The sequence below is a fragment of the Chiloscyllium plagiosum genome, chromosome 20, assembly GCF_004010195.1.
Source record: "Chiloscyllium plagiosum isolate BGI_BamShark_2017 chromosome 20, ASM401019v2, whole genome shotgun sequence".
NCBI lineage: Eukaryota > Metazoa > Chordata > Chondrichthyes > Orectolobiformes > Hemiscylliidae > Chiloscyllium > Chiloscyllium plagiosum.
Window position 1 is genome coordinate 8,627,597 of NC_057729.1, and position 23,870 is coordinate 8,651,466.

Genomic DNA, 23,870 nt, shown 5'->3' on the forward strand with positions numbered 1-23,870 from the left:
GTAGTGTTGTACCACTACTATTGGGACAACACTACTATTATAGGACAAGCCAAACAGAGAACTGCCAGGGAATTCCTAGAGGCATGGCACTCATCCACAGATTCAATCAATAAGCACATCGACCTGGACCCAATATACCGGCCACTGCAGCGAACAGCTGGAACTGACAACCGGAAGCGGCAGATACAAATCGCTATAAATGCCAGAGGAAACATCACAGAAGCGCTAAACAGGAGGCTCCCAAGCACTGAGGATATCACCTAGACAGGGGACGAAACGTCTGCAACACAAATTCCCAGCTCGGTGAACAGAACCACAACAACGAGCACCCGAGCTACAAATCTTCTCCCAAACTTTGAAGGTGTGCCACATAAATGCGAATTGTTTTGTTTTCAAGATATAAATCTCTTTTGAACGATGTAATTGAACATTGTCACCTGCAGAAAATAGAGACTTAAAATCCAGAGAATCCATTAACATTCTCCAAATGAAATGCAACTGCAACTTGCTGAAAAAGATGACATTAACTTTATTAGGAAAGGGTGTTGAATAAATTGTGCAGTGTTCTATGCTGGTAGCAAAATCATTCAGAGTTTCATACAGAGAAGGTTGCTTCTTCCTCACTAAGAGTGAACTGTAGTAGCTATAATTCTATATGTTTCATGTGTAGCTCCAGTCATGGCTAACAGATTTGAGTTCTTTGCGACCATCTTGTATATATCAGATGTCTGATTAGTTGGCTACAGAAGGAAGGTAACAACACACGATTCACTAAATTGTTGAATTAATGCATCATTTATGCTTGATGATCTTGGATGCAGGGCCGAGCCTTAAGACAATAGGAGCAATTGATTTTGTGTTGGAGAGGTGCAAGATGCTTCTTTCAGAAAAGAAAGAGTGATGGGTTGCTGAGGAATGTTGGTCATTTATTGGACATTCTCCATCATCTTCACCCATTCTGCAAAGTGAAGAAGATATTGGATTGAAAACTTACATGTATATTCTAAATACTCAACAGTAAATGTATTATAACTTTTTTTGTACATACCATCAAAATCAAGTTTGCCATCGTTGTTTCTGTCCCCCTCCCTCATCAGTTCATCAACTTCCTCATCTGTAACACACTCATCACCACACTTGATGATTGCCAACAACTCGTCACGATCGATGAAACCATCAAAATTCCTAGAGTCAGCAAGAAAAGTATGAATGTATCCAAACCAAACCTAACTATCTCACCAAAATAGAGGTTGGTATATGAGAAAAGATCAGATTTATCTAATTTCATTTTATTCTATCCTGGTTACACTGTACAATTTAATCACATAATCCATTTTCATCACAGGGGTACAACAAATCTAAATTTAATGCATGAACATCTCAGGAAAGAGCTTCAGAAACTTTAAGTCCAAAGTCACCTTTTCTATCCAAGCATGCCACACTCACCCACAATAGAACATAATACAGAGCAGTACAGGCCCTTTGGCCCTTGATGTTGAAACCAACTGAAGCCCATCTAACCTACACTATTTCATTCTCATCCATATGCCAATCCAATGACCATTTAAATGCCCATAATTTTGGCAAGTCTACTATTATTGCAGGCAGTGCATTCCATGCCCCATACTACACTCTGAATAAAGAAACTACCTCTGACATCTGTCCTACATCTATCATCCCTCAATTTGAAGCTATGTCCCCTCGTGCTATCCATCACTGTCCTAGGAAAAAGGCTCTCATTGTCCACCTGATCTAACCCTCTGATTATCTTATATATTTCAATTAAGTCACCTCTCAACCTTCTTCTCTCTAACAAAAACAGCTTCAAGTCCTTCAACCTTTCCTCACGACCTTCCCTCTATACCACGCAAATCTCCTCAGAACCCTATCCAAAGCTTCCACATCCTTCCTATAGTGCGGTGACCAGAACTGCATGCAATACTCCAAGTACAACCGCACCAAAGTTTTGTACAGCTGCAGCATGACCTCATAGTACCGAAATGTGATCCCCAGACTAATAAAAGCTAATACGTTATATGCCTTCCTAACAGCCTTATCAAACTGTGTGGCAACTTTGAGGGATCTATGTACATGGACACCAAATCTCTCTGCTCATCTGCACTACCAAGAATCTTACCATTCACCCAGTACTCTGCATTCCTGTTACTCCTTCCAAAGCGAATCATCTCCTCACTTTTCGGCATTAAACTTCATTTGCCACCTCTCAGCCCAACTCTGCAGCTTATCTATGTCCCTCTGTAGCCTACGAAATCTTTTGGCACTCTCCACAACTGTACCAACCTTAGTGTCATCCACAAATGTACTAACCCATCCTTCTATGCCCTCGTCCAGGTCAGTTATAAAAATGGCAAACAGCAGTGGAATCAAAACAGATCTTTGCAGTACACCACTAGTAAATGAACACCAGGATGAACATTTCCCATCAACCACCACTCACTGTGTTCTTATAGCTAGCCAATGTCTGATCCAAATCGCTAAATCACCCTCAAAATCACCCTCAATCCCATGCCTCTGTATTTGTGTGGTAGGCTACCATAAGGAATATTATCAAATGCCTTACTGAAATCCATATACACCACATCAGCCGTTTTACCCTCATCCACTTGTTTGGTCACCTCAAGAACTCAATAAGGTTTGACAGTTTCTGGTTCTGCTCAAAATGTTTCTAGCACCAAATATTTCAGTATATCTCCCTCACTTATGTTCTGGAGAAGTTACATTGGACTCGAAACACAAGCCTTTTTTTTCTGTCTCTATGGATGGTGCTAAACCTACTGCGATTTTCTATTATTATTTCAGATAAGTACCTTCTGCAGTATTTTGTTTGGGAGTGAGTTTAATCTGAGGGTTACCATGAGTCAGTTGAAAAGAAGAGTTCTTCATGGTAAGCTCAGCTGGTGTAGGAATCAAACCCACACTGTCTGTGTCACTCTGCATTGCAAAGCAGCTATCCAGGCAACTAAGCTAGCCAACTCTTTCTGCTACATTTCGTCTCAAGAGGGTGTGGTTTTCTGTTTGTTGTGCTGACATTTGACCAAGTTCTTTCATTTCACAATGCTTACACTGTTGAAACTACTGCCTCAAAATGGAATTGCTGTACAGCCATATTTCTACCAGTGTAGCTAAATGTCAAACTCACGTATCAAATACACGAAAGAATTCTGCCAACTCTTCTTCAGACTTTCCTTTCGCCTCCTCTTTCATCTGTCTCACCATCATGACCAAGAACTCTTCAAAGTCAATGGTACCACTTCCTAAGTTAAGAGCGCATTGAAATATAAGATCAGTCTATCATTAGCCATGAACATTTGAGAATGAAATGATGTTTGAAAAAGTGAATTTGCTAAGTATTGTTGAGAACTGCTTTCTTACCATCTTCATCCACTTCCTCAATGATGGCATCCAACTCTTCTCTGGTGGGGTTCTGACCCAAGATTTTCATCACTTGACCCAACTCCCTGGTGCTGATGTCACCACCACCATCAGCATCAAACATGTCAAATGCGGCCTTAAACTCTATAATAAGAAACTTAAGTAATTACTGTCATATTATTATTTAGTTTGTTCTGTTTCAGAAAGTTGTCGGCATTCAGCCAGGCAATATATGGACATCTTCTGCATAAGCATTCACATGTAGATTAAGTAAGGACAGTGCTGATTTTGTGCTACTCAATTCATAGTACTTAAGCACAGATACGGCCATTCAATCCTACAGCTTAATCCCAATGTAGAAATGCCATCTGAGTGTTAATAAGAACTGTTGCAATCTGAGATTTGACTACTCATTGAGAAACCCAAGAGATCAACCATAAGTGAAGGAGGGCTCGCTACTGTGTATGAATCAGTAAAGATGTGAATTATCAGTGTAAGTACTTTTGACCTACTGCACTTTTCTTGGCTGCTCCAGAAGGGCTAGTTGAAGAAATAACATCACAAATTAAGATGTGGAGGAGCCAGTGTTGGACTGAGGTGGACTAAAGTCACGCAATCAGATTATAGTCCAACAGGTTTATTTGGAAGTACTACCTTTTGGAGCGCTGCTCCTTCATCAGGTAGCTGTGGAGCAGGATCATAAGACACAGAATCTATAGCAAAAGGTCATATTGTCATGCATGCAACTGATAAGGTATATTGAACAAACCTAGATTGCTGTTCAGTCTGCAATCTAGCAATCTAATATTAATCTAGCTTTGTTCAATATATTGTATTAGTTGCATGCATGACACTGTGATCTTTTGCCATAAATTCTGTCTTGTGATTCTGCCCCTTGAGCTACCTGATGAAGGAGCATTGCTCCAAAAGCTAGTACTCCCAAACAAACCTGTTGGACTATAACCTGGTGTTGCGTGATCACAAATTTAAACTACATACAAAACTCATACACAATATTCAGGATCCATTACCTTTAGGCAGACCCTGCCTCAAGTGTTCAAAGGTCTATTGGTTGAGAATGATGTGATTAGAATCATGAAGACTTAAGGCAGAAGCTTCCCATCTTGCGTAAATGTCATTCTCAAACTGAGGTAAAACAATGATGACGCATCAGCCCACATCTTCATTCTCTATTTGATATGAGATGAGTTGGCCTCTTGTCCTGTCTGGTTAGTGGGACTTTTAAGCAACCAGGGTCATTCTGTGTATGTCCTGTTGCTTGGCCATGTTATAAGGTGTACCACATTAAGTGGAATTGTGTGCCACTAATATTCGGGCTAATAGTTTTAGATCAAAAAATTGATTTTACAGGATACAATAAAGTGAATATTGTAATGTAGCAACCAATTGTGGCACAGCAAAAACCTACAGATAGCGATGAGATAATGGTCATATATCCCTATTTAGAGATATTGATAGAGGATAAATATTGATAAGGACATTGGAATGTATAACTTTACTCTTTAGTGAGTAGAGTCACTGTATATATTTGCCAATTTTTAATTGACAGACCAGCATTTTCTCTGTACTGACCTGAAATATTAACTTGGTTATGAGCTCAAAGTCCTAGAATAGAATTTAAAGCTATAACATTATGACTCGGAGGTGAAAGTCCAGTCCCTGATCCACTGCTCATGCCCAGAATCAATAAAGGTAACAAGTGTGTGCATTAATTTCAACAAGACTGATTCAAAAACAGAAAACCCTTATTCAAGAAAAAACCTCATCAGGATAGAATGTCTAGTAGAAACTGAGTCAATGTTTCAGGCCTGTGACATTTCTTCCCAACAGAGAGAGGTTAGAATTGTATTAGGTTTTGTGCAAGAAGGAATTGAACAAGGGCATAAGAAAGATCTGTGATACAATGGAAGACAGGGGAAACTGATATCAGAAGTCTGGCAGCGTCTGTAAAAAGAAAACCATAGAGTTAACAGTGACTCTTTGGACTCTTGGACTGGACTCGAAATAACAAATCTATTTTTTTTTTCTCCCTCGAGATGCTGTTGAATTTCTCTCAACGTTTTCTACTTTTCAATTAATGAATCTTAGTTGATAACCTACACGGGAAATGAAATCGGGGTCTATGTGATAATCAGCTGCTTCCCTGAAAATGTGTAATATATATTTTGAGTCACCCCTGAGTGTTACACCACTCCATCGGTGGGATAACCTTCCTGCACTCACCAGCGATCATTTCCTCGCTGAGGTAAGACCTCGCGTCTGCTTGTTGTTCTGTCATTGGCTGCAAGAGAAAATATCTAGTTTAGTAAATTGCCTATAGAAGTGGCCACGCAAATACAATTCAGACTTTTCCCGCTGGGAAAACAAAAGACTGCCTATACAGGGAGCTTCCCAGCAAGATAGGAATCAAACCCGTGCTCGGCCTCTTCAACCTTTTAGCTGCTGTCTGAAACCACCCCGCTGCTTAGAGGGGCCAGTGCATCAGAGAAACAATCTCCAGCCTTTGTGGATATGCTCAAGTGACATCAATGTTGTCTTTTGAGGCCTCTTGTGGCAAAGTGGTAGTGTCTGAGCCAGGTGATCCGGCTTCAAGTCCCACCTATTTCAGAGGTGTGTCTTAACAGAGCTGAACAGATTGATTTGAAAATATCGATGCCTCTAAAAGGCACCTATAGCAGAGGCCGCGCTGATAATTCCTCTGCGTTGCCTTTGTGTAGTGGTCGGTAGAAAAGTTGCCAACGTTGACCAAGTCGGACCTCACCATTGTAGGTGAGGTGACATCCAGCATCCCCAGCCTATAACCGGCGCATTCTCCGTCCCCAATGTCTCACACACTGTGCTGCCTACAGCCTCAAAACAGCAATCCGATAACGTTCAAATTTTGACCCAACCCGAGACATGCAAGGGCGCCTTCAGTTTGGAAAGGTAGTGATGAGACCTGCTGAGGAGTCACGATTGTTGTTTCTTTATCCTTTATATTTCAGAGGTCCAGCCGAACAAAATCAGAAAGAGACAGTTCAGCCCCTCGAGCAAGTTGCTGTGTTTGGCGTTCACCTTAACCCATAACTGATCCGTATCTTAATTCCATCCAGGTCCGTCGCGAGCCCTAGTCAGCAAGTGGACTCAATGTTGCATTCATCCGTTCCTACCGTTCTTTGAGGGGCAATTTCCCGACATAGTTCTGTTAACTGATGTTGGGGCAGCAATTAGATAAACGCAGGGTAATAGCCTCCTTATTGGAAGCATTGTTCTTCCTGGGGCGTTTAGTTAGACAATGCTAACCATTAAAGCATTCCAACTACCTTCTCCCAAACAGACAGTAATCTATAGTATCCAATCCATTGATGTGGGAGAAATAGCCATCACGTATCCTTTGTCAGAGTGCAATCCCCGGCGAAAATTTAGTCTGAATCAAACGCCCTCCTATTTTCGCCACCCAACTTGTGTTTTCTTAAATGCAGATCCTTCTTGGGATAAGAATATCCTTGATACTGGGCATGTCTCTTTTGCTCCCAAGAAGGTCTTAAGGCAATCCTTTCAACTGTATCCCCGACTTATGGTAGATTTTTTGTACTTTGGGGCGTTTTGGACCCTGGCAACTTTCTCACCCAAAACCAGAATGTCACTCATGCCAATGAGCAGCCAGGCTGGCTGAGATCATCTTGAGAGGTTTCCGTACCTTGCGGATGATGTTACTTTCATCTAAATACCATGTTACAGTGCTAGCCCATTCCCCCACTATGATGCAGTGTTAATTTGTAGCCTTTTCATTCGTTTTCCACGATACATAAACTTTTTTTTCCTGCAGCGTTTTTATTTCTTTTCTAATTGATATTGGAATTATATTTGGCAAGTGGAGGGACGGTGTGGACTCGATGGGTCGAATGATCTGCTTCCACACTGTACGGAATCTATGATTTTATGAAGTCTAACCAAGCAATGTTGTCGACACTCAAAGTAAACCAACAACTACCACTGTTGAGTCTTCAGACATTTGAAGTTACGTTCCTGTTTAGCCAGCGGTTATACCCAAAATCAGGACATTAATAGAGTCTTAGAGTCGTAGAGATGTACAGCATGGACACAGACCCTTCGGTCCAATCCGTCCATGCCGACCAGATACCTCAACCTAATCTAGTCCTACCTGCCAACACCCGGCCCATCCAAACCCCTCCTATTCAAATACCCATCCAAATGTCTTTAAGTGTTGCAATTGTACCAGCCTCCACCACTTCCTCTCTCTGCGTGAAAACGTTGCCCCTTAGGTCTCTTTCCCTTCTCACCCTAAACCTATGCCCTCTAGTTCTGGACTCTCCCACCCCAGGGAAAAGACTTTGTCTATTTATCCTGTCCATGCCCCTCATAATTTTGTAAACCTCTGTAAGGTCACCCCTCCGCCTCAGACGCTCCAGCGAAAACAGCCCCAGCCTATTCAGCCTCTCCCTATAGCTCAAATCCTCCAACCCTGGCAACAGCCCTATAAATCTTTTCCGAACCCTATTTAAAAATGGGAGAAGGAAATATTTTATTTCAGTAGTGGGAGATCTTTCCATGTGTTAATTACCTCGGTATTATACTGAGAAGTACTTCAAGCAACTAACAGGTTTAAAAATCAGGGTCAAAAGATACCAATGCTCATTCTCCGTCACTAACTCTAAATAAAACCAGAAACTGACTGCTTCATCTTAATCTAATGTGAATATGCAGCTCATCACCAAAACGTGTCAGAGAAGGCATAGAGACATAAAGTCATACAGTCATACAGCATGGCAACAGATCCCTCGGTCCAACCAGTCCATGTTGAAGATAATCCCAAACTGAACTAGTCCCTGCTCCTTGCCCTTATCCCTCCAAACCTTTCCTGTTCATGCACTCATCCAAATGTTTTTTTTAAACGTTGTAATTGGACCCAAGTCTACCATTTCCTCGCGATGTTCATTTCAGCCGCGAACTACTGTGGATAAAGCATTTGCCCCTCATGTCATTTTAAAATCTTGAAAATGTGCTCCCTAATTTTGAAATACCCCATCTTAGGGAATAGACCCCTACCATTAACGCTATCCCCACATGATTTTATAAACTTCTATAAGGTCAACTATCAACCTCCTATCAAGTGAAAGAAGTCCCAGCCTATCCAGCCTTTCTAACTCGAGCCTTTCATACCGGGCAACACCCTGGTAAACCTCTTCTGAACCCTCTCCAACTTAATATTATCTGTCCCAACAGCCACAGAAGCCAAACGTTGACATTCTGTGTAAGAATGCAATTATACCAGCGAAGTTTCCATCAGGGTGACGTGCAGGTTTACAAAAGTCAAAATAAGTCTCGGGTCAGAGCAAGCTACAGTTATAGCTGTTGGGTGCATTGCTGGGGACAAGGAAAAACCTTCCCGTCATCATATTTGGTCGGGTCTTAAGGTGTTCCTCAAATGCTTTATAATTCGCCGGGTATATTACTTACAAAAAGAATTCCGTCGACTCCTAAAATTTCTCACCTCACTCAGGGTTTATACAGATTGAGACGTTTATGATTGAACCGCGATGCTAATGATCACAACTTGCACAACATCTACCACCTAGAACCAGCTTTCCAATTGCTCAGGCAGTGCTATTAGAACTTAGTAGCAATAATAACCCTGATCCGTTCTAATCCACTTATGTAGTGTATAACTAGAGTCAAACAGACTATCTTCCTATAAATGGTTATTCCAACAGAGCAATCTCAAAAGGTTGCCACTAAATTTAGTACAGGTCATTAAGTTGCATCTTGTAACCTTTTAAAGGTCTCATCTTAAACTCTTCTCTCTCCTTTAGGCAATCTCAGGACACAGCCAGCTGTTATGTATTACATTATGCTGGCCTAATTCCAGCCAAAACCAAAGTGTTTCCGTGCTTGCTGAACTTTAAGTCAAAAAGCCGACCGAAAAGATAATTAAAGATAGTACAGGAGTTTAACTGACAGCTTTACGTTACATTACCTTCAGTAATAAGATTTAAACAGTCATTTTAGGCAATATGAGCATTTCCAGACACATCTTTTAAAGCCCAGCCGGAGTTGCATGTGAGAAGATAATGTTTATTGGCTGAGTGCATGCCCACATTGTTGTTATGTAGGGGATTTCTGCTCATTTACCGACCAACCAGTGTTATACGTCCAAATTAGAATGCTATGATTTGGGGGTGATAGTGTGCCCATGTAATTGCTGTTCTTGTCTTTCGGGCTGGTAAAAATTGCAGGTTTGCGAGCCAATATGAGTGTCTACAATGTATCCAGTAGAGGGTGTTATAGGAACATTCATCCCAGCAAATGGAAAATATACCATCACACTCTTCCTTTCTAAGTAAGGAAACAGCTTTGTGGAGTCAGGACTAGAATCACTTGCTCGAGCAGGAGTCATGACATCTATGAAACTGATCCAGTTGAGTTTGTACTCAACAGTAAACCTACTATTTTCAACCATGGAAAAAGAATGACCCCACTCATTCTTAAATCAGTTTAGTTAGTGGTAAGGATTTGATCCCTTACTACTTCCTTTTAACATTGCTGTTTATGGGCAATGAGTTATGGAAATACATCGCACTTCCCCAGTATTCTTCTTCCCTTCAAGACTGGGAATACCTTTTTGAAGTTCACTGGCCTGTGACAATTTTATCTAACTGCTAGGAAATGAATGGACCGAATCTCCAGTTTATGTACAATGTTCGCAAGAAAGGGAAATTACAATCAGGTTTAACATCACAAAATCGTCATTAAGGAAGCATGTAAAAGATAGTGATGTCTTGTACAATTGAATTATAGAAACAGCAGGACACCATTGAGTCCCTGGAGCCTGCTTCTTCATTCAATTAGTTAATTGTTAATCTGCACTTCAACTTCTCAGATACTGTGTCAATATACATCAACACTTGGACAATATTCAGGCTTCAGCTGACAAGTAACATTTACACCACACTCTACCAATAATTACCATTTTCAACAAGAGGGAATGTAACCATATCCTTTTGATATTCAGTGATATAGCCATCACTGAATTGACCGCTATCAACATCCAAAGAATTACCAGTGGCCAGAAGCCGAACTGGATTAGCCATGTAAGCGCTGTGGCTATGAGGCCAAGTCAGAATCTGGGAATTCTGCAGTGAATAACTCAAGTCCTGTCTTCCCAAAAGTCCCTCCACCATTTCAAAGTCAGGAGTGTGATGGGATACTCTCCTCCTGCCTGGATGAGTGCAGCTCCAAAAGAAGCTTGACACTATCTCCGACAAAGCAGCAGGGATGGTTGTCACCACGTTTGCCACTGTCACCATCAGTGCACACTGGCAGCAGAGCGTAGCATTTCCAAAATGACCTTCAGGGTCTCACCAACAGCACTTCCAAAATTCACGACTTGTGCCACCCAGAAGAATAAGTACAGCAGATACATCGCAACACCATTTGCAAAGTCCCCTCCAAGGCAACACCATCCTGATTTGGAACAGCTCCATCAACGTGAATGGGTCAAAATCCACGATCTCTGTCCAAACAACACTTTGGGGATGCCTACAGTCTCATTCTTGCAACCTCACCTAAAGTGCGTAACAGGTTATTTGGGAAAACAACGAATTTGAACAAATTAATTACCGCTAGAAGAGAAATGATGTGAATAAATGATACCAGAACTTGTCAGAACATTTGAGTATTTTCATATGACCCTCTCATGTTTTCCTCATCTCAAGTCTCCGATTCTAAATAAACAAAACAAAATAATTCTATCACATTTCTGCTTCGTTGAGCATGGATTTCAAGATAGTAGCCGAATTGGAATAGATTGGAAATGTTCTGTCTAAAAGCAAAGGCACCATTGGAGTAATTGGCAGGCTGGTCAAGTGGGCACTGAAATCCAAAGCATCTCGTACTCCAGCTTAATCCTCGCTCAATTTACACCAGTCAGGATGCACAAAACAGCACGTTCATGAGACCTATCGATAATTCACGACTTTGCAAAGCTTGCCACTTCCCGCTACTGGTTTCAAATAGACAGAGCATGTTAGGGAGATGCAATGACTTAGCTAGCTACAGGAGAGTGATATTCTCTGCAGAGTGAAAAGCATTGCAAATAACCTCAAAGGCAGAAAGAAGGGTGCACATTTCATCAAAATGTTACAATAAAGACCACCCATGCACTTTATTCCCACCCTAGTTCAGCTGATTTTGATGTACGCTGGTTGAAACGAACGTTTCTTACCTCGGCTTTTTTTTTTGACAACCTCTACTCCTGACTTCAGCGGCGGCGAGAGTATGAATGTCACTTGGTCTGTAAATTTACCTCAGTAATCCAGCCGACGTCGGCTTTCTCCAGCAGCAAATCAGATCGCGGTAAGAAGAGTGGGGAGGGGGGTTGAGGGCGTATTTGCTGACCGGGCAAAAAATATGTTCAGGAAGCAAAAGGTGAAACGGAAAACATCCGGATCACCCACTGCTGATTTGAGGGGCGGCGAGAGAGTCAGGGTGATTTTAACCTATTCTTTAGAAACGGGCATAATCAGTTGCAACGCCGATTTTTGACAGCGCCCGGTTCTGTACTATTGGTATTAATGGAGAATATTGGGCAAAAGTCACAAGTCGCGTCTCGTCTGGTTGTGCGGGTTTCGAGCCCATTAGCGAGTTGGGTTAAAACCGCTTTTGAGCATCGTGTTGAATAAAACAATAAGGTTTCGTTAGTTTGCAGGCCTATAACGGTGACATTTTGTGACAGATGCAGAATATTTGAAATTGGTTAGCTGACGTGTAATATTTTAAAGCCAGAGTATTGGGTAAGAGGTTTATTTATAAAAACACAAAAAGTCTATTGCACGTCTATGTTTGAATGTTTAAAGTGCCCCCGTTTTTATTATTGAGGTGAAAGGGTCAAAATCTGAATCGTTCCAGTTAGACTCCAGGCCGAATCTGAGACATCACTGGGTGGCAGTAGTTATCACTGAGGGGAGATACGTGATTGGCATGGTCGAGAAATCCTTGATGGAAGAGAAGGTGAGATATTTTTAACTGCTTGAAGGAGTTCTTTCCAAAATAGGGAAATCAGTCTTATTTGGAGACTCCTCCTATCAGAGGTTTAATTTAGTCGGGAGAGAGCGTGGAGTTTGAAGTCATCAGCAAATTGAGAACGCTTGGCTGTACTCGCATGTTTCACTCGATACCCCATCACCGTGAGTGGTTTAAATACCTGACTGCATTCATTCAACAGAAGCAGCCAAAGCCCACGATGCAAATAATCATTTCAATGCGTGTCCTACAAATAAACGCGATTGTCAATAGGTTTTATTTTGAGTTGGAAGTTTTGCACGCACACGGTCATCTAAACTTGGCGGCAGTTTGCATGGAATTGTTCACTTTGAGAGCGTCGGGTGACTCTGCAACACGCCCCATATGTTACACATACACATGAGCGGCGTTTCTCCTCGTGCTTCTCTGCAAACATTTCCAAATCTGCAAGCCCACTAAAGGTCGAGAAGGCGGAAAACTCGAACCTCCCTGATGAGCAAGGGCTTTCATCCAGAAACTTTAGCCAGAGGAATGTGCCTCGTAAGTGAAGGAGCCCACATTTCACTCTATTTATAACGCGAATCTTCCACTTTTTATCTGTTTCCTTCCCTCTTGCATGTACTAGAGGCTGGCGAGAGCTCTTGAAGAACCATGCTCACAATTCACAGGGAAATTCAGAGAGAAACACAAAAACGGGAAGCAATCTCTTACTCTTTACCATCTTTTTGCTTGGTTATTTGTGTGTGTTTTAGTTAAGGCGGCGAAAGTAGCAACGTTGATTCTCGAGCTGTAGTAATCTGGAGATTTATTTTGTTTTCTCTGGTAGCACCTGGCGTTTTCACTGGCAAATGATGTTAGCAAAAGCATATCCTTAAATAAATTTCCCTTTTAATACCAGATAGTTATATCTCTGATCTTTTAAAATGTATTTTGCTTTTTTAAAAGTTCGAAATGCATATTGTGCATTTTCTTCATTTTGCAAGCATCCTGTACCATGACTATGTGCATGTGCATGACTATCGTTTTCCACTCCAAAACCAAAACCCCATAGCAATATACAGGCTACTTCGTTGAATTGTCGCCGTGAGTTCCTCTTGCTGTCGCATTTGCTCGTTCTCCGGAACCAGGCTGCAGGTAATATGGTTTTGTTGCTGAAGGCGCGCGACACCAAATACTGTCTACCGTTACTTTTTTTTTTGGCTTCGTTTGGTTACAATGTACTTTCCACTTTTATTTTAAAGTAGCTGTTGAACTTTAAAAAAAAGCAATTTGGACATCTCGAATTGTGCACGGAGACATTGTTCACCGATTTAAATCTCTACATATATCTTACTCTATCTTATTATATGCGCTACAGGAGCGAAGCGGGATGATATCGGCATGACGCTGGAATTAATGAAACAACACATTGGAAACATGAATTTAATGTGCATGCTTACCATTGTCCTGGCTTATTAGGGCGCCACAGAAACTCAGATTTAATTGAAACGCCTCTCTTCCACAACTCCTACTAGAAAGCGAATCTTTTTCCCCCTCAGCTTTTAACTTGTCCTCTTTCTTTAATTGGCCGAATATCCAGTGAGATTTCAGCATCTCTGACCTTGCTTGCAGAAAAGCCAATAGTGAGATTGCGAGCTGGGCACGTGTCCTCTTTTTACAACCGAACGAGGGAGGTCTCTGTCCAAAACAAGCTATATAAAGGGTCTGATTCAAGTCAAATTCCAAGGCAGCTCAGGTATGCGATAAATCCAGATTGTTAATTAAATGTCCGTGGTCATTTAACTGCAAGCGTTTAATGGTAATAGCTCTTCCTGGGTCCGCGTGGAGCCCTGTACCCATTTTAAAATGTCTCAGCATCGTCTTGGTCATGGTACCAAGATACTATCGGCACAACTTCGGGTCCCTTTTCAATCGCTGGTGTTTCAGCCAAATACCTCAATGACACGCTTATTCACTGAAACTAAATCCTGGAAATAGCAGCATTTGAAAAGGCAAATCAACACTTCCGATCTTTTATTCCATTAACAATTTTCAAAGCTGGAGAGAGTCCTTTTCAAGAGACCATTCCGGGTTTAACCTTTAAATTTCCTCCGGGTGGTTCATACCCACTCAGCTCGCGGTCGCCTATGATTGCCTGTGTTAATTGAAGGAATTTTAATTGCCTTCCTGCAAATACGTCAAGATAAAATGCTCCGGCCACGGGAAGCCAGGAACTGCTCGGAACTCTGAGTGGCTCTGGCAGAACGTGCGAAGAATGAGACTGAGTTTCAGGTCCCGCTGTCACGAAATCGGCATGTTTAATGAAGCAGGTACACCGTCAGATTCAGGACAGGTCAAACAGTATCCAAATACACGCGAAACCCGATTCTTACTCAGCATGAAGTGAAGCAAGAATTCAGGGTGAGTAGGTGCGAATAGAACAGCCCAATCCTCGGAAAATGCTACGTAAGTGCTGGAAAGATACCTTAATGACGAAGGTTAAATAATCATTTGCAGCATTGCTCTAATTGCCTTCAACAAATAAAAATAAAACGTGCATTGATATCGCACATTACTTCCCAAAATACCTTACAGTCAATTGGTGTACAGTACTTTGGAAGCACATTCACTGTTGTGATGTGGGAAACCTGGCTTCCAGCTTGTAGAAATTCCACTAGCAAGAAGATAGTGAGAAGATAATGTTTTCTCTTTGTGATTTTGATGGTGGTATAAATACTGGAGCTATTTCCCCTGCTCTTCACAACAAAGCAATAGGGCTCATACATTCACTGGAGGTGGCAGTCAGTGTCTTAGTGTAGTATTTCATCTGAAAGAGAACAACCTCCTCTCAAACATTGCACTGGGGTACAAATTTGATTTTCTTTTAATGATAAGAATCTGAAATGAGATTTGAACCCAGAACCTTTTGATAAAAAGATGAATGTACTACTAACTGAACCTTAGCTAACACCAAAGTAAGGAAAGTTTTTTTACAATATAGAAATAAGGTTTTGCAGAGAATACAGTGTCTTAGTGTAGTATTTCATCTGAAAGAGAACAACCTCCTCTCAAACATTGCACTGGGGTACAAATTTGATTTTCTTTTAATGATAAGAATCTGAAATGAGATTTGAACCCCGAACCTTTTGTTAAAAAGATGAATGTACTACTAACTGAACCTTAGCTAACACCAAAGTAAGGAATTTTTTTTTACAATATAGAAATAAGATTTTGCAGAGAATAGTACTGAAACTTGAAACTGTCGGAGGTATGGGATGGAATGTACTTTTGTGTTTGTGTGTCTGTGGGGGCGGGGGTGATTGGAAATGGTAGTGGTTAAGGATAACATGCCCATTATATAATTGGTAAAATATGTTGCTTGGATTTATGTTTTACAAATTATCATTTTATTTTTCAGAATTAGCTGAAGTCTTTCTTTGTATTGATTTTTTTTCTTACAAGATATCAACTGAATTCTCTGAATTTAATACAGTATTGAAATTGTGGATGATTGCATAAAATATCAAGTCTTGGATGGTCTGAATGGAATTGTCCATCATTCAAAAATTCGTTTAAAATATAGTTTTAGATACAGATTTAATACTGCAGTCTGCAGAAAGTGTTCTTTTGGTCCTTCTGGGATTCCCAAGACAGAACATAACACCAAGGTGTTCAGTAGTTATGTACATAAAACATCCAAGTACAATGGACATAACAAATTAGGGATGGGGAGTTAACACTTTAATGGTTTACTTCATATCAATCAGCAGTTCAAGTCACTTTGCATACATATACATGGATTGTCTGTGCTTTTATTACTTGTTTAAAAGATCAGAAGAAATTTTAGTTATGTAATTGTTGCATTTTGTACATTGACATTTACAAATCTAAATGAAAAAAAAATTACCAATAGCCTCTCAGATAGAAGTGTCCCTTTTATGGGTGTATTTGTACATATTGGGTGCATTTTTTTTTTCTTCTGTAATGGGCACACTTACATTTACCTATAAAAGGTATTTATGTGAATGTCTGTTAAAGGTAAATCTGCCTATGTTTGTGAGGCTTATACCTGTACTTATTTTTGAAGAATATGCCTGCTCTTAAGTGTGACAGGAGTACTTATATATGTCTGTGAAGAATGTATCTATATTGGATATTGGCAGGTATATTTATAATTGTAGTAATAAGTATTTTAACACGTAATGGATAGCTTTGATAATTTTCAGTGGACAACATACCTGGATTTTTCTATTATCTGTACACTGCATTTGCCAGATATGTGTACTGTACATCCATAAGATTAACATATTATATACCTGTGTATGTTTATGACATTTGTTTGTAGATGTCTTTTATAAGTGTACCTGCATTTATCTGTGTTGGATGTAGTTACATTTGTTGACTCCAAGTCTACCTGCATATTTCTGTGATGTTTGTACCAGTACAGTATTGTCTCTGACACATGCACCTGCCTTTTTGTGATGGGTATTTCTGTTTTTTGACTGTGACAGGTAAACCTGTGTTTGTGCATAATGTGTGTACCTCCATTGTTTGTTACACGTTGACCTCTATTTGTCAATGGGTGGGGGAGGGGGGTGTTCCTGTATTTCTTGTAATGAAATGTGTTCCCTCATCTGCCTATTATGTGTGTATCTCTAGTTGTGATGTGATGGATATATTCATATTTAATGTTGAGATGGATATATCCTTCTGTGACATTTGCATCTGTACATGATGATGACATTCTGTTCTATAATTGCCTATGACATGTATTTTGTGTGATGGCTTTACTTGTTTTTGTTCCGTAATGTTATACCTGTATTTGTCTATGACATGTGTCCCTGTACAGGTGTACTTGCATTTTCCAAGATGTTTGTACCTGTATTTGCTGCTATATTTGTGTTTACATTTTCCCATCAGTGTACCTGTAGTTTCTTGCTAACGTATATGCATCTAATCAATATAATTGTACTTGTCTAATTTTCAAAGTAACATTACATTACTTTTGTTCTTTGTTGGCTGGAATCAAGTTGTTCTCAATCTCTCTATAAGACAGATGTCAATTCAAGCTTTTCAGCAGAGCAAACAAGAGTCTTTTTGCAAAATACTGACAGAACTTTACCACTTAGCACAGTAAAGATAAGTCCGTGAACAAAGAATATATTGACTTTCTTCTTGAGACAGGGAATTTAGTCTTTAGTTTAATTAAATCAGAGTACAATCTATACATTTATTGATCTAGTACTCTTCATGTATGAATAAGGTGTCAGAAACTAAACTCAATTTTAAAGCCTGGTTTCTTATTGCAAGCAGCTGCCGTGCATTTTAGAGATACTTTTCAAAGGAGATAAGTCTGGAATGTTTGACAAGACAGGCGGTGAGTGAAAGAGAATTCATACTGCTGACAGTCTGATGGCTGATGACAGCTTGGTCAAGAACAGTGAAGGCGATGGATGACTGCTTTTCACAGCCACAGACAGTATGTACAAGGTTCAGTTAAATGCATCAGCGTTTTTTTAAAAAGAAAACGCTGGCACAGTGGTTAGCACTGCTGCCTCGCAGCGCCAGAGACCCGGGTTCAATTCCCGCCTCAGGCGACTGACTGTGTGGAGTTTGCACGTTCTCCCCATGTCTGCGTGGGTTTCCTCCGGGTACTCCGGTTTCCTCCCACCATCCAAAGATGTGCAGGGACCATCCAAAGATGTGCAGGGTCAGGTGAATTGGCCATGCTAAATTGCCTGTAGTGTTAGGTAAGGGGTAAATGTAGGGGAATGGGTGGGTTTCGCTTCGGCGCGTCGGTGTGGACTTGTAGCCGAAGGGCCTGTTTCCACACTGTAATTTAATCTAAATCTAAAACCTGTGTTGCTGAACAGAATAACAACAAAATTTACAACAGAAAGATAAGCACAAGTTACTTCATATAAAATATAGATCATTGATAAGTCAAAATCTTCTTTATTTTAATTATTCATGAGATGTAAGCACATATAGTAAGTTCAACATTTATACCCATCCTTAATTGTGCTTGGGAAAAATGGTGGTGAGCTGATTTTTTGAATACCAAGTACCTGTGGTTTAGGTAAATCCATGTACCTTTAGGAAAATAGTCACAGGCCCTCGGCTAAGGATCAGTAAAGGAACAGTGAGGAATTTACATGTCAGTATCGTATGTGGCCTAGAATACAACCTGCATGTGGTGGTATTCCCATGTACATGTTGCTGTGGTTGCAAAGGTGATGGGAATTTCCAAATTAAGATTTGGAAAATGCTGAGGGAGCTTTGGTAATTGCTTCATTATTTGAAGAGTTGTGAATGGCATTATAACTGTACTATCACCATTCCATCTCTAATCTTATGATTGAGGAAAAGACATTGCTGAACACAATTGGGCCTGGGATATTGTTGTCCTTCATCAGGATATTGTCCTTCTTTTGAAATACTCCAACAACTATGACTATCTTGCTGTGCTGGGCATAGCTACAAGCATTTGGGTTTTCTCTGATTCCTATTGACATCAGCTCCTTGATGCCACACTCAGTCGAATTAGATGAGCAAAGGAGATACCCTCAAATCTCTGGAACTAACTTCTTTTCTCTGTGTGTGCCTTGAGAGCTTGAGGCCCCATTATCATGTAATGAAAACAGAAAATACTGGAGAAACTCAGGAGGTCTGTCATCATCTATGGAGATAGAAAAACAGAGTTAACATTTTGAGTTCAATAACTCTTCCTTGCAACAGAGAAATTCCAGCGTAAACATTCGCTCCGTACTACAGCATGGTCTGTTTTTCTTTCAGAATTCCAACATTAGCAGTATTTTGCTTTCATTTGCACATTTCAACCTGAATGAGCTTGCATAACGAATTGATGAAGTGACAGTGTGACTATACCTTGAACCAGTGGCTTTGAGCTGGTGTCTCAAGTGTTCTTTGCTATGAGTGCATTGTAGGGCAAAAAGGAACAACTTTATTTCCTCATACACTGTAAACCTTTCACTGCTGGCCTCACACCCTAACCGTAGTCGTATTAATCTGTGGTTGTGGTTTTCTGAAATGTTTCTTGGACTTCGAACATTTGTAGATTTAGTCAAATGGCTTTGCCTCATAACGTGAAGATTTCAAACTTCCCCAATCCAGCTGAGAACATGGAATGTTCGCTGGCTTGCTTCGCAAGTTACTGAGGGAAAGATTCGTCCTGTATAATATATCTGGTAGCATCCCTATCTCAATATTTCTTTTAATGTGTTTGGGTATTGTTCGACATCACTTTTCTCAAAAATACTCAGAAAGCGGTTTGCCCGTTTGGTCTGATTGGTTCGTTTGCAGGTGGAAAGAAAACAACGTCTTTTAGAGGATGAAATTTAATCCTTCTCCTGATGGAAGTTGTTAGTTTGTCTGATATTGGTGTCGTCGTCAGCACCTTCAGCAGATCCGTGCGGAGAGACCGAGAACGGGTACGGAAAAGATCACAGCGTCAGTATTAAACTAGCGATACTGCGAGATTAAACGGGCAGTTCATGGAGCGAGCCAGAAAGCGAGATGTATACGGAATCATTATTAACGTCTGCAAAACATGGACATAAAGCACAAATCTACAACAGAAACATACACTGTCAGTACTGTAGTACCTCCTTGGCTTTGAGACAGCTTTCGTGTAGATATATTCATAACACCCTTGTTTTACCTGACTGCTTCCGGTGATTAATTGCTGTGTTCATGACCACCAGCAATTGGTAAATCGAGAGGAAACATCTTTCAGTTGCTCCGGACAGCTTCGAGAAAAAGAGACAGTTTGTCTTTAAAGAAGGGGTGGGGCTTATTTCTAGTATTTGGAGGGCAGGGGTACGCAGAAGAAACCAATTAACCCAAAGGAAAAACAGCCAATTGAGGTTTTATTTAGAGAGAAAACGGAAAGATTCATCTCATGCTGTTTTAACGCGATAGTGGGGAGCCAATCGTGAGTGAGTACCACTCTGTCTGTGAGTGCTTCGGATGAAACCTGAAGGAGACGCCAGTTCAGGAGGTTGGACAAGAACACATGGCACAATCTCACAAATAAACGGTGTCATGTTCAATATTCACGCCTTCATCAACATCCCAAAAAAAAACCAGATCATTTGATCAATATCACATTGTTAACCACAATCCAAATATTTTTATTAAAAAGTTAGTGAGATGTGGATGTTAGTCTGCAATGCATCACCGTTCTGTAATTACTAAGGTTGTCCCTACTCCCCTTCTTGAACAAGGGGACGCCATTTGCTATCTTCCAGTCTTCTGGCATTATTCCTGCAGATAATTATGACATAAAGATAAAAGCCAAAGGTTGTACAATCTCCTCCCTAACTTCACAGGAAATCCTTGGATAAATCCCATCTGGCCCAGGGATCTAGTTTTACACTTTCCAGAACACTCTGTGGGAAGCTAGGGAAGTAATTGCTGGGCCCCTTGTTGAGAGATTTGTCTCATGGATAGTCACAGGTGAGGTGCTGGAAAACTGGAAGTTGGCTAAAGTGATGCCACTACTTAATAAAGGTGGTAAGGACAAGCCAGGGAAGTATAGACCAGTGAGCCTGACATTGGTGGTGGGCAATTTGTTGAAGGGAATCCTGAGGGACAGGATGCACATGTCTTTGGAAAGGCAAGGACTGATTAGGGATGGTCAACATGACATTGTGCATGGGAAATCATGTCTCACAAAATTGACTGAGTTTTCTGAAGAAGTAACAAAGAGGATTGATGAGGGCAGAGCGGTGGACATGATCTATATGGACTTCAGTAAGACGTTCGGCAAAGTTCTCCATGGGAGACTAGTTGACAAGGTTAGATATCATGGAATACAAGGAGAACGAGCCATTTGGATACAGGACTGGCTCAAAGGTAAAAGACAGAGGGTGGTAGTGGAGAGTTGTTTTTCAAACTGGAGGCCTGTGACCAGTGGAGTGCCACAAGGATCAGTGCTGGGTCCACTACATTTCATTATTTATATAAATGATTTGGATGTGAGCATAAGAGGTATAGTCAGTAAGTTTGCAGATGACAACAAAATTGGAGGTGTAGTGGACAGCAAAAAAGATTACCTCAGATTACAACAGGATCTTGATCAGATGGGCTGAGAAGTGGCAGATGGAGTTTAATTTAGAAAAATGCAAGGTGCTGCATTTTGGGAAAGCATATCTTAGCAGGAATTATACACTTAGTGGTCAGACCCTAGGGAGTGTTGCTAAACAAAGAGACCTTAGAGAGCAGGTTCATAGTCCCTTGAAAGTGGAGTTACAAGTAGATCGAATAGTGAAAAAGGTGTTTAGTATGCTTTCCTTTATTGGTCAGAGTATTGAGTACAGAAGTTGGGAGGTGATGTTGCAGCTGTACAGGATAGTAGTTTAGCCACTTTTGGAATATTTGCATGCAATTCTGGTCTCAATAGACAATAGACAATAGACAATAGGTGCAGGTGTAGGCCATTCAGTCCTTCGAACCTGCACCGCCATTCAATATGATCATGGCTGATCATTCCTAATCAGTATCTTCTTCCTGCCTTATCTCCATAACCCTTGATTCCACTATCGTAATCCCGCTATTCCAGGAATTGACCTCGTGAACCTACGCTGCACTCCCTTTATAGCCAGAATGTCTTTCCTCAAATTTGGAGACCAGAACTGCACAGTACTCCAGGTGTGGTCTCACCAGGGCCCTGTGCAGCTGCAGAAGCACCTCTTTGCTTCTATACTCAATTCCTCTTGTTATGAAGGCCAGCATGCTATTAGCCTTCTTCATTACCTGCTGTACCTGCATGCTTGCCTTCATTGACTGGTGTACAAGAACATCCAGATCTCTCTGTACTGCCCCTTTACATAAATTGATTCCATTGGGGTAGTAGTCTGCCTTCCTGTTCTTGCTACCAAAGTGGATAACCGTACATTTATCCACATTAAACTGCATCTGCCATGCATGTGCCCACTCACTTAACTTGTCCAGGTCACCCTGTAATCTCCTAACATCCTCATCACATTTCACCCTGCCACCCAGCTTTGTATCATCAGCAAATTTGCTAATGTTATTGCTGATACCATCTTCTATATCATTAACATATATTGTAAAAAGCTGCGGTCCCAGCACGGATCCCTGCGGTACCCCACTGGTCACTGCCTGACATTCTGAAATGGAGCCGTTTATCACTACCTTTTGTTTCCTATCAGCCAACCATTTTTCAATCCAATCTAGTACTTTGCCCCCAATACCATGCGCCCTAATTTTACTCACTAACCTTCTGTGTGGGACTTTATCAAAAGCTTTCTGAAAGTCCAGGTACACTACATCTACTGGATCTCCCTCGTCCATCTTCAGAGTTACATCCTCAAAAAATTCAAGAAGATTAGTCAAGCATGATTTCCCCTTCATAAATCCATGCTGACTCTGTCCTATCCTGTTACTACTATCCAGATATGCCATAATTTCATCCTTTATAATAGACTACAGCAGCTTTCCCACCACTGAGGTCAGACTAACTGGTCTATAATCTCCTGCTTTCTCTCTCCCACCTTTCTTAAAAAGTGGTATAACATTAGCCACCCTCCAATCCTCAGGAACCGACCCCGAATCTATCGAACTCTGGAAAATAATCACCAACGCATCCACGATTTCCCGAGCCACCTCCTTCAGTACCCTGGGATGTAGACCATCAGGCCCCGGAGACTTATCAACCATCAGACCTAACAGTCTCTCCAACACCAATTCCTGGCAAATATAAATTCCCTTAAGTTCAGGTCCTTCAGCCACTGTTATCTCAGGGAGATTGCTTGTATCTTCCTCAGTGAACACAGATCTGAAGTACTCATTTAATTCTTCTGCCATTTCTTTGTTCCCCGTAATACATTCCCCTGTTTCTGTCTTCAATGGCCGATTTTAGTCCTAATCATTTTTTTGCCTTGCACATACCTAAAAAAGCTTTTACTATCCTCCTTTATATTATTGGCCAGTTTACCTTCGTACCTCATTTTTTCTCTGCGTATTTCCTTCTTAGTAATCCTCTGTTGTTCTTTAAAAGCTTCCCAGTCCTCCGTTTTCCCACTTATCTTTGCTATGTTATACTTTTTCTCTTTTAACTTTATATGTTTCTTAACATCCCTCGTCAACCACGGCCGCCCATGGTCTACATCCCAGGGTACTGAAGGAGGTGGCTCAAGAAATCGTGGATGCGTTGGTGATTATTTGCCAGAGTTCGATAGATTTGGGGTCGGTTTCTGAGGATTGGAGGGTGGCTAATGTTATACCACTTTTTAAGAAAGGTGGGCGAGAGAAAGCAGGAAATTATAGACCAGTTAGTCTGACCTCAGTGGTGGAAAAGTGCTGGAGTCTATTATAAAGGATGAAATTACGGCACATCTGGATAGTAGTAACAGGATAGGACAGAGTCAGCATGGATTTATGAAGGAGAAATCATGCTTGACTAATCTTCT

General features: G+C 40.9%; 1 protein-coding gene across 2 annotated transcripts; it reads right to left on the bottom strand.

Annotated features, from left to right (window-relative positions):
• Positions 1-509: 509 nt before the first annotated feature.
• On the bottom strand, positions 510-13,893 carry LOC122560009 (troponin C, skeletal muscle-like). Of its 2 annotated transcripts, none has more exons than XM_043710159.1 (6): positions 13,875-13,893; positions 5,638-5,695; positions 3,394-3,537; positions 3,161-3,275; positions 1,049-1,185; positions 510-958 (listed from the first exon to the last, which is right to left on the bottom strand). In XM_043710159.1, exons 1-6 carry the CDS (start codon positions 13,875-13,877, stop codon positions 927-929), a joined length of 489 nt encoding a protein of 162 aa, XP_043566094.1. In that variant the 5' UTR covers positions 13,878-13,893; the 3' UTR covers positions 510-926. The 2 variants fall into 2 exon arrangements, with proteins under 2 accessions (XP_043566094.1, XP_043566095.1); XM_043710160.1 differs by lacking the exon at positions 13,875-13,893 and adding an exon at positions 11,639-11,727.
• Between the last annotated feature and the right edge of the window lie 9,977 nt (positions 13,894-23,870).

What these genes read in the sequence shown, in the direction of transcription:
- LOC122560009 (XM_043710159.1), bottom strand. An exon ending in TGAGGAAGTGGATGAAGATG is followed by an intron (nt 3,276 to 3,393) that starts GTAAGAAAGCAG and finishes CTCTTAACTTAG; the next exon opens with GAAGTGGTACCATTGACTTT. An exon ending in TGGCAAACTTGATTTTGATG is followed by an intron (nt 959 to 1,048) that starts GTATGTACAAAA and finishes TTCACTTTGCAG; the next exon opens with AATGGGTGAAGATGATGGAG.